Source organism: Sinocyclocheilus anshuiensis, unplaced genomic scaffold (assembly GCF_001515605.1).
Source record: "Sinocyclocheilus anshuiensis isolate Anshui unplaced genomic scaffold, SAMN03320099.WGS_v1.1 scaffold461, whole genome shotgun sequence".
Classification (NCBI taxonomy): Eukaryota; Metazoa; Chordata; class Actinopteri; order Cypriniformes; family Cyprinidae; genus Sinocyclocheilus; species Sinocyclocheilus anshuiensis.
Window position 1 is genome coordinate 1118701 of NW_015541005.1, and position 14260 is coordinate 1132960.

General features: G+C 37.0%; 3 protein-coding genes across 5 annotated transcripts in view; 1 reads left to right on the plus strand and 2 right to left on the minus strand.

Annotated features, from left to right (window-relative positions):
* Positions 1-1477: 1477 nt before the first annotated feature.
* dnase1 (deoxyribonuclease I) lies at positions 1478-4157 on the plus strand. The gene is made up of 9 exons (XM_016488638.1): positions 1478-1570; positions 1765-1903; positions 1971-2059; positions 2137-2223; positions 2304-2416; positions 3306-3418; positions 3562-3716; positions 3796-3889; positions 4010-4157. Exons 2-9 carry the CDS (start codon positions 1766-1768, stop codon positions 4055-4057), a joined length of 837 nt encoding a protein of 278 aa, XP_016344124.1. The 5' UTR covers positions 1478-1570; position 1765; the 3' UTR covers positions 4058-4157.
* A 4355-nt stretch (positions 4158-8512) lies between these two features.
* On the minus strand, positions 8513-10896 carry LOC107690250 (enoyl-CoA delta isomerase 1, mitochondrial-like). Of its 2 annotated transcripts, none has more exons than XM_016488512.1 (7): positions 10786-10896; positions 10229-10351; positions 9991-10118; positions 9768-9914; positions 9527-9648; positions 8894-9072; positions 8513-8808 (listed from the first exon to the last, which is right to left on the minus strand). In XM_016488512.1, the coding sequence occupies exons 1-7, from the start codon at positions 10826-10828 to the stop codon at positions 8642-8644; spliced, it is 909 nt and encodes a 302-aa protein (XP_016343998.1). In that variant the 5' UTR covers positions 10829-10896; the 3' UTR covers positions 8513-8641. The 2 variants fall into 2 exon arrangements, with proteins under 2 accessions (XP_016343998.1, XP_016343999.1); XM_016488513.1 differs by lacking the exon at positions 10786-10896 and adding an exon at positions 10675-10753.
* Positions 10897-11773: 877 nt separating this feature from the next.
* The window catches only part of arhgdig (Rho GDP dissociation inhibitor (GDI) gamma), a 32181-nt gene continuing 29694 nt past the window's right edge, over positions 11774-14260 (minus strand). For both annotated transcript variants that reach the window (XM_016488515.1, XM_016488514.1), the window contains exon 6: positions 11774-13563. In XM_016488515.1, the coding sequence (XP_016344001.1) occupies positions 13358-13563 (206 nt within the window). In that variant the 3' untranslated portion in view covers positions 11774-13357. The remainder of the gene's footprint in view (positions 13564-14260) is intronic.

The window sequence follows — 14260 nt, forward strand, 5'->3', positions numbered from 1 at the left end:
TCGAAGTGGACTGCTACCTTGTACCTCAGCAATTATCTCCAGCGTTTGTCTCCAGCAATCCCCTTCAGTGTGTCTTCCCTTCCTCGTGTGACCTGTATTGTTTGAAAACATTACCTGGATACTTACCTGCTCGACGTGGTGTGTGATCACTCCCCTTCAGCTCCTCCGTCCAAGATCTCCTGCATCTGCGAACAAGGAAAGTCTGATTAACATTCTTATTTCCATTCTCTGCAATATTGAAATGATTCTTACCTGCCATTACCAGTCATTTGCTCATATCTGTCAATAAACACTTGTTTGCATTGTCAGTCCCTTACGAAAATTAACCATGGTTTAATTATAGTGAAAGTGTAGTAACCATGGTTCTTCTGCAACTGTACGGTTTCAAAAAAGATGTTTAAAAAACATCAACACGCAACAGCACTCAGAAAGTTTGTCTAATAACCATGTTTCTTGATGTAAATAAACTTGTTTTGTACAGTTCAATCTGCATTCTAGTTTTTACTACAGCATGTCACCTGTCTTCCCTTCCAGGGCACACTCATATAAAGTGCACGGGCGCGTTGTCGCGCAGCACGCAGTGACAGACACTGTCTGCGTACCCAACTCGCCTGTGTGATCAAGCTAAAGCTAAACAATGACAACAGAGCCTACTACGGTCACAGAATTTTGTGTAACACCGTTCCGGAATCAGTTAAACGATGCAGAAGTGCACTTGACATGCCTTCGAGACAAGATATACAATATGAACTTTTAAATACGACTTTATACTTTGTAAACACTGGTCAACATATCTGTGGACTTGAAAGATATGTACATGCAACATACTAACTTTTTGTTTGAATTCAAATTCTAAATAAATAAATAGGCTACATATAGGCCTATTTTCTTCATCTGACCAATTAACAATGTACGATACACAGAAGAATGACATAACATGAAATGCAAAAATAGCATACACTATATACACAATTCACATAATATATAGTATTTGTATCTACTAAGTGTATTTGAATGGCACACACTGTAGCGCCCTCTGTTGCACTGAAGTTGGATGTTTAAGGGAGTGGGTTCAGTTAACGGGTCAATTCAGCCTTCTAAAATGACAGAGTAGATAATAAAGTTATGATGCCAATTTTAAATAGGCTTTCTACACAAATTTTTTACAAACAAATAAATTATATACAGTATTAGTATATGAACAGTTACGGACAAGCTGTGGTACTATTGTGGCACTATTCTCTCCCTGTAGTTCAGCAAGTTTAAAACAAAACCTGCTCTATTGAGCTGCAATAGCAAGCTACAAAATAAATATCTTAATACGTCTATCTAACCACCTGTTTAAAGTTACATTGTCTTATCGCCCATCTGTTTAATTCCCATGGAGAAAGTGAGCGAGAGGCTGGTTTCTTTACACAGTAGTGGTAAATAAAAACTCTCCAGAATATGTGATACCAATTTTATTCCCTGAGAGAGGGACTTGCTAAGTTAGAGTATACAAAGACTTAGTTGTGCGAAAAAGCTTTCTCCCTGTTCTCACAGCATAAGCGAAAGCAGTGCTCAACAGCAGGTAGATCTATTTTCATTGCATATATTTAAAACTGATGCATATTGATTGTATTTATTAATCAAGATTCTGTGTGAGTGTAAGAGTATTTATGCCTTTACCCTTTCGCCTGTATTGCTATGTCTAGTTTGAAATCTGTCTCGGGTATGACTACTGTTTAATTAATGTCTAAATATGTCCTCTATCTATATATACAGCATGAAGATTATTACTGCTATAAGTCTACTTCTGGTATCTGTCCACCTTGGACGCTCCTTTCTGATTGGAGCCTTCAACATCAAATCTTTTGGGGATTCAAAAGCATCTAATGCCACCCTGCTTGACATCATTACCAAAGTGAGTGACATGCAGACCTATTAAATACTTACACACCCTCATTTGGTAACTGTTTTGTGTTTGTTAGGTAGTACACCGGTATGACATTGTACTTATCCAAGAAGTGAGAGACAGTGATCTCACTGCAACGAATAAGCTGATGCAAAGTGTGAATGGGTATGTTGTCTTAACTGTCTATTAGTTACTGTATTTATTTGTATAGATAAATTAATAAATATTACTTTCATTATCAGAGGTTCCTCTCCATATGAATACCAGTACATTGTAAGTGAGCCCTTGGGTAGGAGCACTTATAAAGAGAGATATCTCTTTATTTACAGGTAACATTTAGTTCATATATCATATAAGATTTTATATATGTTTCATATCAAATTAATAATTACACTTTTATTTTCATCAGATCTCAGACAGTGTCCGTTGCAAAAAGCTTCCAGTATGATGATGGATGTGAATCCTGTGGAACTGATACTTTCAATAGAGAACCCTTTGTTGTGATGTTCTCCTCTAATACAGGTGGAGGTCCAAGTTCATTTTGAAAATGTTAGCAGTAATACAGTGAGAACGCACTGTTCAGCAAAAGCTTTTCATCCAGCAATTTACATCCGGGACGCTAAATTCAGAGACAGCTCCCCTGAAATTAAAAGCCGTGCTACAGGCCACAGTGGCAATGAAAGGGATGTGATTTTCAGTTCCTGGGTGACCATATTTAGGGTTGAATGTATTATACCATTCAAAGGTTTGGGGTCAATAAGACTTTTTTTTCCTGAAATATTTTTTTTTCCAGCAAGGATGCAATATTGATTTATATAAATTTATCAAAAGTCAATTAGGACTTCTAAATTGTTTAAAATATTTCTATTTACAATAACTGCAGTACCTTTCAACTCTCTACTCATGACAGAAACCATGAAAAGTGTATCACAGTTTTCACAAAAATATTAAAAATCACAGCTGATTTCAACATTGATTAGATATTAGAATGATTTCTGGAAGGATCCTGTGACACTGAAGACTGGAGTAATAGCTGCTATAAATTCAGCTTTGCCATCACAGGAAAAAATACATTTGAAAATATATTAAAATAGAAAATAGTTATTTTAACACATATTTTTATTTTTGATCACATAAATGCTGCCTTGGTGAGCATAAGAGACTTCTTTCAAAAACATTAAAAAACTTACAGACTCCAAACATAAACAGTAGTGTGCATTGTATTTGTAATGTAATATAAATACAATGACTGTATTTATATTATTATTTATCAAGAAGTTGGCAGGGATTGAATTTCAATGATTAAAAGTAATTTTCAGCTCACAGTGACACTAAACAACATTCACTTCTTATTGAGCTGATTGTTATTTTTGCTCAAAATACTGAGCACTAACAAGTATCTTTTCTATAGCTGTCCGGGAATTTGCCCTCATTCCTCAGCATACATCCCCAGAAGTCGCTGTGAAGGAAATTGATGCTCTGCATGATGTTGTCTTGGATACTAGACAACGTCTGAACACAAATGTAACTATGCTGTTGCATAGCTTATTGTATGAACTAGTTCTGTTAACATGACAGACATTTCAATTTAATTTATATTGTTCTGAACATCACCATGCTAATATAATTGATTGGAGGATTTGTGTCAATTCAAAATGTCGTTTCAGAACATCATGCTTTTGGGAGACTTCAATGCTGGCTGTAGCTACGTTTCGAATTCAGACTGGTCCAAAATACGCCTCCACACTGACCAAAGTTACACCTGGCTCATCCCTGATAGTGCGGACACAACTGTCACACACACCAACTGCCCTTATGACAGGTAGGAAGACATCACAGGCTATTTAGCTGGATAAGATAAACCTGTGTTATGAAATTATTCATAATATGTTTGAAAAAAGGATTGTGGCCACCTCTGACATGATGAAAGGAGTGTCTGCTGGATCAGCACAGGTCTTTGACTTCATGCAAGACCATGGATTGAGCCAGAGTTGGGTAAGGGTTTTGCCTCATTGGGATTCAGTATTCTACATATTAGACCTAAGAAGCTCTCTGGAGAGTTGAGTTATTGTTGAGTGTATTCCTCTATCTGAAGCATTCGTGTTTCTCTCACAGGCCCTGGCAGTGAGCGATCACTTTCCAGTGGAGGTCAAGCTCCTGTGAAAAACATCAAGGTTGTTCCCTCGCAGCAGATATACACTGCAATGCTAATGCTTGATGTGTAGTGCTGTCTTAGACTTAATAAAAAAAAAAAGAATATTTTTCTTCAATGACAATATCATTTTATAGCTATAAGAAATACATGATTGAATGTGAATTACATTTTACCCTTCAGTTCTTCTATAATTATTATTCTTGCAGTTTTATTACCCCATTAAGAACCTACACTGAAACAAATGGTGTAGAAAATTTAGAAAAACTGAAATAGTATTATCAATAGTATAATCAATATCCAATAATCTCAATAAACTTCAACAAAAATTACAGTGTATATAAAATATTTGTATTTTTGGTTACATTTTAAGGAGTTCTTGTTGCAGTATAATTACACAGATAAGTACTGAGTAATATTAATTAATAACATACTTACTATAGGGTTTGGTTTAGGGTCAGTTGCTTGTAATTATGCATAATTTACTGTTATTACTACAGTAAGTAGATGTAATGTGTAACAAAGATACTGCAAAAGGAAGTGTTATCGAATTTTTTAAAACTAAAACTAAAGACTATTCAAAATGAACTATAAAAGACAAAAGTTTATTAAAATAGAGAAATATTTAAAAGAAATTGTAACCATTTATTAGACCTGACCTATACACTTCTCTTCATGAATATACTGTATGAAAAATTTCAATCTACAAACTTGATGTTGAATTTAAAAGAAAGTTATGAATAAGCTATATGTCTACAATTTGCCTGCTAAAAAGATTCCATTCCATTTTGGTTTTAAAACATTTTTGGTTTTGCCTGCACAGGGGGTGAGAACTTAGTCATCCTTGGCGATTCAGGTACAAGACCACATGTTGTCTGTCCTGACCAGTATGTGACAACCCTCAAATAAGAACTGTTTGAGTTCCAGATACACTGCCAGCATCTCCAAACAATTATGTTGACGATGCAGTGAGGCGAGATCCCTTTTCTCTTGATCCACCACTGGAATGGTCTCATGTGGAGCAGGCCCAACTGAATCACAGAGGACGCTGCTGCCATAAAACCCATTAATCTGTGCCATAAACCTACGTGGAGGAATGTCCTGTTCTGAACCAATCTCCGGTTCAGATAGAGACAAGATGGACTGAAGTCAGTATCTTTAATTTGCTTACAATCCAGGGTAACACTAGAAGTGACAGCATTTCTTCCAAAACGGGTGGTCACCATAGATGCTGGATGGTGCAACCATATGACAGACAGACTGATCCTCCTGCGTGAGGCCCCGAGACACATGAATTGTGGGAAAAACCTCTGAATCACTCAATCAGGCAAGCCACCACAAAACGCAGTGCCATAAGAAAATTACTCTTACACATGAACTTATTCACACAGTGGTTCAGCTCAACGCATCTCCAGTTGGGCTGACAAGAACAGAGTAATTAGTCATGATGCATGACAAATGTGTGTTGCAAAACTCCACAGAGCCAGTATCCACTATTTGTTCCAGCTCAAAGCAGCAGTGGAGGTGAAAGAATAATAATAATTAGTCGGGCAGACTAATGCTTGGTAGCATGAAGCAGCAAAAACCATAGAGCACAATAAAATGTCAGCTGCGGAACTCAGAGTCTGCGCCTAAAAGCAGTCCCAAGAAACAAGTGTTGGAAGCGTAAGTGCCAAATCAATACTGCACCAAAAAGTGCCAAAACCATACTGCACAACAAATCATCTGCTACGGGACTCCTCAGAGTATGTGCCTGAAAGCAGAACATGAAACAAGAGTTGGAGGCGTAAGCGCCAATTCAAATACACTTGCCTGCATTAGTGCAGCTTAGAAAGTAGAGAGAGAGATAGGAAAAACCATCTGCTCACTCTACAGCCTGAGCCACTATGGCATTAGCTTGCTATTAGAAATACTCTTAATACATGAGCTCATCCACTTATTTGTTACAGCTTGACGCAGCAGCGGAGCTGAAAGGAGTAGTAATTAGTTGGGCAAACTAATGCTTGGTAGCATGAAGCACCAAAAACATAGTGCATGGAAAACGTCCTAAAATGAATGCCTCTCGCATTGTTTAATAGACACGAGAAACACTCGATCCAGGGGAGGGAAAGAGCAAATGGGGAATATCTGTAAGCTCGCCCCTTAAACCCCTGGCTTATATCTTCAACGTATGTCCCCTACAAGCTCCTGAGAATCTGAGTCCGCTGTAGAGTACGCATCATCTGATCCGCAGCCAGAGTGGGAATCGTATTTGACTAAACCACCGGACTCATGAAGCGCTCCTCTGATGAACGCATGTGGTCAGGGGAGAGAGCGAGAGAGAAGAGGGAATTACATTTACTCACTCTCCATACACTCGGGCTCATCACACCAAGCATCCAGCTCATGCGGCGCCTCGGCAACCGCAGAACTGGAACAGCGTGGATTGAACGAACATCTCTCCTTCCTCAGAAAGAAAGCGAGCCCTGAGCGCAACACTTACAAAGCACAGATGATCACGGAGACAACAACATAGGCCACTATAAGCATTTTCCCACTCACCTATCATCATGAGCCCGTGATGAACCTGTAGCATGCATCCAACACTTTCAGAAAAGTCGTGTCCGCCATAGAGGAGTAATATTATACTGCTCTAAAATAGTTGGCTTAGAACACAAGAATCTCTTTCCAATGGGCAACAGAAGATTCACCTCCTGAAGGAAATGAAATTTGATGAAATAGCTTGCAGCATGCTGATATGGAGCATACATGATGTATTTTTGGGGCGGTGCTTTACACTACTGGCCAATAAAATGGCATGATTGTATAAGGGCTTCAGACATTCATCAGACCGAAGGTGTTCACATAGCAACCGATTCGCAGCATTGAAGTGAACCTATGATAGAGATCACAAATCTAAAGACACATTAAAAGGCGGACATGGCAACACTGTGGCCTGCAAACAGTAACATTGTGTGGCTGGTGAGTACGTCAATTATTCAGGGAATCGAAGCAATAGGATATAACAAAATGCATGTTACTCTCTCCTGTGGTTTGTCTTATAATCTCTTAGTTAACAAATATTAACTTATCCTTGAAACTTTTTTATTTCTATTTCAGTTTTGTCATAATATGAATTTGAGAAAATATACAAAATGTGGGAATATTTTGACATTTTTTAAGGATTTAATTTGATCAAATACATCTTATATTTTGACTGTGGAATCACAGAGTTGTCAAAAATGAAAATTCACAAAAAAGCTTTCAGCTAATCTTTTGTGCTCTCTCATATTTGTCTTCCTATTGCTGACTAGCTCACAGTTAATGAAGATTCAGCATTTGTCTCCCTCATAAAGACATTACATAACGCACATGCAAGTTTCCTGTGGCATTTATTAACTTTCTTCAAGAAATTTTATTCTGTTAAAACAGTAAAACCCAATCATTTCTGCAGAGTATTTTGAATATTCTGCAATATTATCTATGATTTCTGCATATGGTAGTATAGTAGGGAATTATTCAAGAGAAATCAAGATATTCTTGATTTCCTTTGCGGCATATATACACTGCAATGCTAATGCTTGATGTGTAGTGCTGTCTTAGACTTGACGAAAATAAACGAATCATTTTCTACAATTACGCAATCATTCTAGAGCAGGGCTGTCCAAACTCGGTCCTGGAGGGCCGGTGTCCTGCAGAGTTTAGCTCCAACCCTAATTAAACACACCTGAAGCAGCTAATCAAGCTCTTACTAGGCATAGAAACTTCCAGTCAGGTGTGTTGAGGCAAGTTGGAGCTAAACTCTGCAGGACACCGGCCCTCCAGGACCGAGTTTGGACAGCCCTGTTCTAGAGCATAATGCAGTTTTATTACCCCATTAAGAACACTGAAAAAAAATGGTGTAGAAACAATTTTTACTCAGAAAGTAAATTGCATAACTACAAAGAAATGGCATGTTGAATTAAATGTAAAAAAACAATTGAAAAACTGAAATATATAATCAATAGTATAACCAATGTCCAATAATCTCAATAAACTTTTAGAATAAAATAAAATATAGAATATTTGTATTTTTTTGTTACATTTTAGGGTGTTCTTGTTACACAAATAAGTACTGAGTAATATTAATTAATAACATACTTACTGTAGGGTTTGGTTTATGGTTAGTTGCTTGTAATTACGCATAATTTACTGTTATTACTATAGTATGTGCATGTAACGTGTAACAAGGACACTGTAAAATAAAGTGTCAATGCATTTTTTAAAACTAAAACTAAAGTCCATTTAAAATGAACTAGTAAAGTCAAAAGTTGATTAAAAATAGAGAAATACTTAAAAGAAATTGTAACCATTTACTTTACTTAACCTATACACTTTTCCTTATCCATATACTGTATGTAAAATTTTTATCTAAAACCTTGATGTTGAATTACAAAAAAGTTATGGATAAGCTATATGTCTACTATTTGCATGCTAAAAAGGTTCCATTCCATTTTTAAAAGATTTTATTTACAAAGTTACCCTCTAGTAACAAAAGAGAGGACAGTGTGATATACAGCGACACTGATGCACTCCATAAAGGCAACTTCAACAACAACAGGCACGTGTTTCAGTCCTCAAGACCTCCTCTTCTTCAGCATCTCCATGTACACCCCAAGAGATTTCTGGATGGAGTCTTTGGTGATGAAACTGACAAAGTTTGTGGTGTCAGCTTCTCTGTTTGCAAGAAGTTTGTCTATTGTGGGTTTTCTCATCATGGACTTACTTATCTGACGGGCATGATCTGTAGGAAAAAAACACTGTACGTGAACAAAATGTACTATAACAGGCAAAGATATCATATTTTGGAGCAAGCTAATACCATTTACCTGGGATGGCCAACCATTTCTTCATGTTTTCAGTAGCGGCGCTGAGAACTTTATCCTCAGGAACAAGCTCATCCACCAAACCGATCTTCAGGGCTTCAGGGGCACTGTACAGTAAACCCAGCTGAAGACCCTTCTCGGTTTCTCTATGGCCCACAACGTTTGTCATGGAGTCCTTAAACCTGATTTACAAAATCTCTGTTCAGTACCACCCTGTGTTCCAGTAGGTATGCTTACACGCACTCATTTTTGTCAATCCATGTAAAAAATCTGAAAGTTCTGTTTACATGAATCCTAAACTTGACAATTCGATCCACATTTTCATTTACAAAGGAATATTATAAAAGTAGTCTGGTAGAACACGCACATCACAAAGTATTTTTGAGTCCAATTGGGAAGATAGTTGTATGCTTGTGTTTTTTTTCTATTGATTGGATTATTTCAGGTCTACACCACAAATTCATTCGGATCAAGCTCAGTCAGATCAATTGAGGTGTTTACATGAAGGCTTTTCAATCTGATTGAGCCATCAATCTCATTACTAATGGATTATTTAAGTAAATACAACTTGTGGTTCCCACGTACATGAATTGTGAATAAAACAAGATAAAAAAATAAAAAATGTATAATACTCACCAAAAAGGTGCAACTATACCAAGTTGTGTTTCATTGAGACCAATGTTATAGCGAGGATTATCGGCCATGATCCTGTAGTCACAACACAAAGCCAACAAACAGCCACCTGCAGGACTGGAGCCCTAAAAACACAGCAGTTACATCATTCACTCATTCATCTCACAATTTGACCTTAAAGTAATATTTTACACAAAAAGACAATTATCAGAAAAGAGTCAAAAGTGTTTATAGTGACACTCACATTGATAGCTGTGATTGTGACCTTGGTGGACCCGTAAAGCTTAAGCCACGCGTCCTGTACAGCCTTCCAGAATTCTGCGCAGTGCTCTGGGCTCTTTTGATACATTTCCAAAATATCTAGGCCTGCAGAAAACACCTTCGGCTGGGCCTTTAACAAAAAAACGCACTGTCAATGAAATAGACTACACTTGATTTCACTAAAGCAGATGTTTCTGATGACTTACGGATGTTATGATCATACCCCTGCAGCTTCTGTCCAGCTCAAGTTTTTCTAAATTAATAGCAAACTCAGTCAGAAAGTCAAGACTGAGACTGTTGACAGGAGGATTTTGGAATTGCATTATAGCAACACCTGTAAGAAAGAGGAAAAATTATATTCTGGTAATGATTTTTTGATAAATATGTAATTGCAAAGTGTTGGAAACCCAATTATTTATGCATATTATGTATTAATATGCTTACCGTTACTACTGTCCAGGTCGACTTTAATGTTTGAGGATGATGAGTATCTGTTTTTAGATACAATGTATGGCAGAGCACAGATTCTCCCATGATGGCTTTTTCCAGACAACAGTGATACAAATCCTGCAAGAGAAATTACTAATATTTTGCAAATGTAAAACTAAAAGCCAACACAGTGCATTTAACACTGTTAACACGTGCATGTATTTGACTATTGATTACACTTGATTACAGTAAATACTGTACTAACGTTACGCAAGAGCACAATGTTGTATTTCATGTGTGAATAAGCTGTGCCCTTATTAAAGGACATGGTGTTAACTTCTTACTTTTTACAACCCATAACAATAAAAACAAAAAAACTAACATAATATGTGTCATAATATGTTGATTTTCTGCTTTAAAAACGACAGGAAGACGTAAACAGCTCTTTTGTATCTGCTGACCTTTGTCCTATTTCCTCAATGCATTACTACTGCAAACTTAATTCGGGGGGAAAAAATGGTCACTGCAAAAAAGCAAAAATAGCAACGGTTTATAAGGCATGACACACCTACCAGACGGGCTGAATTTGGTAGAGTGTCTTAATACTGATGCCATCTTGCCAGCTGAAACGATAATGCTAAATCGCTAAACTTCGCCGCTTACACGTGTTGCCAGATCTCTCTAGAAAAGCAGCTAAACTACACTGACAAAACATTCTCAAAATACGTGACTTTCCCCAAAACAAGGCAACATTTTCTGCAAATAAATTAGATAAATAAATGTTAAATACGTTTATTTAAAAAATATGTGTATAAAATTCTTCACTGCGACTGTATATTTTTATTAGCGTGATATTTCATGAATTAACACAAATCTAAAGACGCTTTAAAAGGAGGACATGGCAACACTGTGGCTTTCAGACCGTAACATCGTGTGGCTGGTGATTACGTCAATCAGTCAGAGAGCCAATCACCAAAGCTGGACCTAACATAGTTGATTGTGATTGGGCAATTTACATTCTTGGAAGGCGGTACATGTTGTGGCAGACTCAAGTGAAGCGATAGGATATAACAAAATGCATGTTGCTCTCTTCTGTTCAGTGTTGCCAAGTCCGCGGTTTTCCCGCGGAATTGGGCTACTTTAACACTGTTGCCGCTGGTTGTTTTTCATGTCCGCGGGTTGAAAAACGACAGCAATAACGTGATATTTAGCCAATGGAATGCGAATTTTACCAGGGGAAATCCGCCTAAACACGTGTATTTTATCCAAGGATTGCGAGTTTTAACGGGGGACCCACCTCGAAAGCCACTGGGCTAGTTTTGAGCAGCGATTGGGCGGGTTTTGTTGTGAAAACCTGGCAACCCTGCTTCTGTGGTTCGTCTTATCATGTGTTAGTGAACAAATATTAACTTTTCCTTGAAACCTTTTTATTTCTATTTCTGTTTTGTTTGCAGCGAACAGAAATAACTTTTTCATTGCCAGCCATTACTGCCACGTGCTGTTTTGAATCTAATAAACATAAGCTGAACTAAACTACAACATTAGAAACAAGATATACAATTAAGGATAGGCCAAACTTTATTAAAAATACAAGATGAAAAGTTTAACAATTCAGAAGCAATAGAATCTTTTTTAAGCAAATGAATCGGTCAGCTGAAAAATGCCCTAAATGTTACGTTACTTCTTACTGCTGCCTCCATCACAATAAAACCCCTGATTAACATGTTTAAAAAGCAGCATCATGCAATACAGACCACAAGCAGACTAATTATAACATCCAATTATGAAGAAAATGTCATTATGAGTCACAATATGAATTTGAGAAAATATACAGCATGTGGGAATATGTTGAAATATTGCAAGGATTTAATTTGATCAAATACATGTTATACTGACTGTGGAATCACAAAGTTATAAATTACAGTTCATAAAAATTGCAGTTAATCTTTTGTGTGCTCTCGTATTTTTCTTCCTATTGCACACAGTTAATGATTCAGTATTTGACTCCCCCATAAAGGCATTACATAATGCACATGCCAGTTAGATATTTCCTGTGGCATTAATCACCTTTTTGCAATAAATTTTATTCTGTAGAAATAGTAAAACCCAATCATTTCCACAGAGTATTTTGAATATTCTGCAGTATCATCTAATATTTCTGAATATGATCATGTAGTAGGGAATTATTCAAGAAAAATCAAGATAATCTTATGTCAGATAATAAAATCAGCGATGGAGATGGAAGTGTCAGGTAACAGTATCAGCAGGCATATAAACAATAAATGTATTTATTTTGGAATATCAACAAAAAAAAAACAATCAGAGACAATCTAACATAAAAGTTAGATGGAAGACAGTTACAGACACCTGGACCGAGATGAACAGATCTTAAATTGTTTCAGGGAATGAGGAGGGTGCTTGACTATGGGCTCCACTGATGGTTCCCAGCTGAAAAGACCAGCAAATGTTGCATTTTAGAAGCTGATGTGCCAGTCAGGACTAACCAACAAGAAAAGTGAAGCAGCTTTACCAGAATTGGTTGCTGGTGAACAGCCAGACAACTTCATACTGGTTTCAGTTGATCTTTTCTACAGAGGTTTAATGCTCAGAAATACCTTTTTTGACAAGCAACACTTAGTACAAACCACGTCCTACACATGTATTTATCAGGTAACAGCAGGCTGATTACATCATCAATAATACAAGAAATTAGCCATTGCAGACACGATGGCTTCACATTCAAGCATGCACTGATCTGGTCATGGGCTCTGTAAAGAACTCTAAATGCATTGCAAGAATACAGACATTGTAATATTTACATTTACAGTATACACTAAAACCTGAGTGTACAGGCATGAGGGATTTCATTTGTTGGTTATACCATTGTTAAATCTATTACAAAGTACTAAGTCGCCTCTAATACCCTGCCAGTCACTGTATACCCTCACTGTTGTTTACACCTAATATGTAGGAATATCTTCATTATTTTTTTACGTTTTTTTTTTTTATACAACTAATTGTTATTTAATCATTTGCAAAGCCAGCAAAACCATATCTACCTAGCCTATGTCTCTGTTTTAAACATCAGTGAGAAATTGGGTATGTTGCTATGCATCTGGGAGAGAGAGAGAGAGGAAGACCTCTTTACTCTGCACTGTCCCAGTCTTTTTTGATTTGCAGGTTCCACTCCCACGACAGATGGTCTGTCTTGTCGTCGTCTGTGAAGTAGGATTTGATGTGGTAGGTTCCCCGAACGATCATGCCCTTCGGAGCCTCCTCCACCGGAGTGATAAACTCATGCTCCTCGGCTCTCGGACCGTAGCTGCCCACCATGTACACTGCCTTGTCCACTAGAGGTAAAGAAAATCAGTGAGTCAAATTCTTAAAAAATACATCAAAAGCTGATTGGTTGCACCCAACAATAGCCTGTCCAATGGCATTTTTAAATTGATTGTTAAAAGGTTAAAATAATGAATTTGACAGAATGACAAAGAAAAGCAATTGGCAACTGGACAAAGAAAAGTAATTAGTAATTTCTTTTTTTATGTTTAATAATTTAATAATAATAATAATAATAATAATAATAACAAGATGAATAATAATAATGTAATAATTTTTCATTACAATTTTGTTTTATTTAAAGGCACAATATGTAATTTTTCGCCGCTGGAGGGCGCGTATTCAAAATAAACAAAGAAACAAAGGCGTAGTTTGATGACGGCGTGACTGAGTGTGGAATCATGGGAGTTGTCGTCTTCATCCCCACAGCCGATGCAATCCGACGGGACTCGGGCAGAAATCATGTGTGTGTGTGGCAGTCAGTCACCGCACCGGTGTGGATATTTACTGTACTTTGCAATAACAGATTCTAGCCTACAAACCGTGCAAATTATTATTATTGTTATACTTTATTCTCAAATGATTCATGTTAACAACATCAGCATTGGTGACTATGTGTATAGTGTGTCTCAGCGTGTGATTTCAGTTTCTGTACTGTCTAATCTCTAATTGTCATACCACTCGAATTTCATATTAAGAAATTCTTTT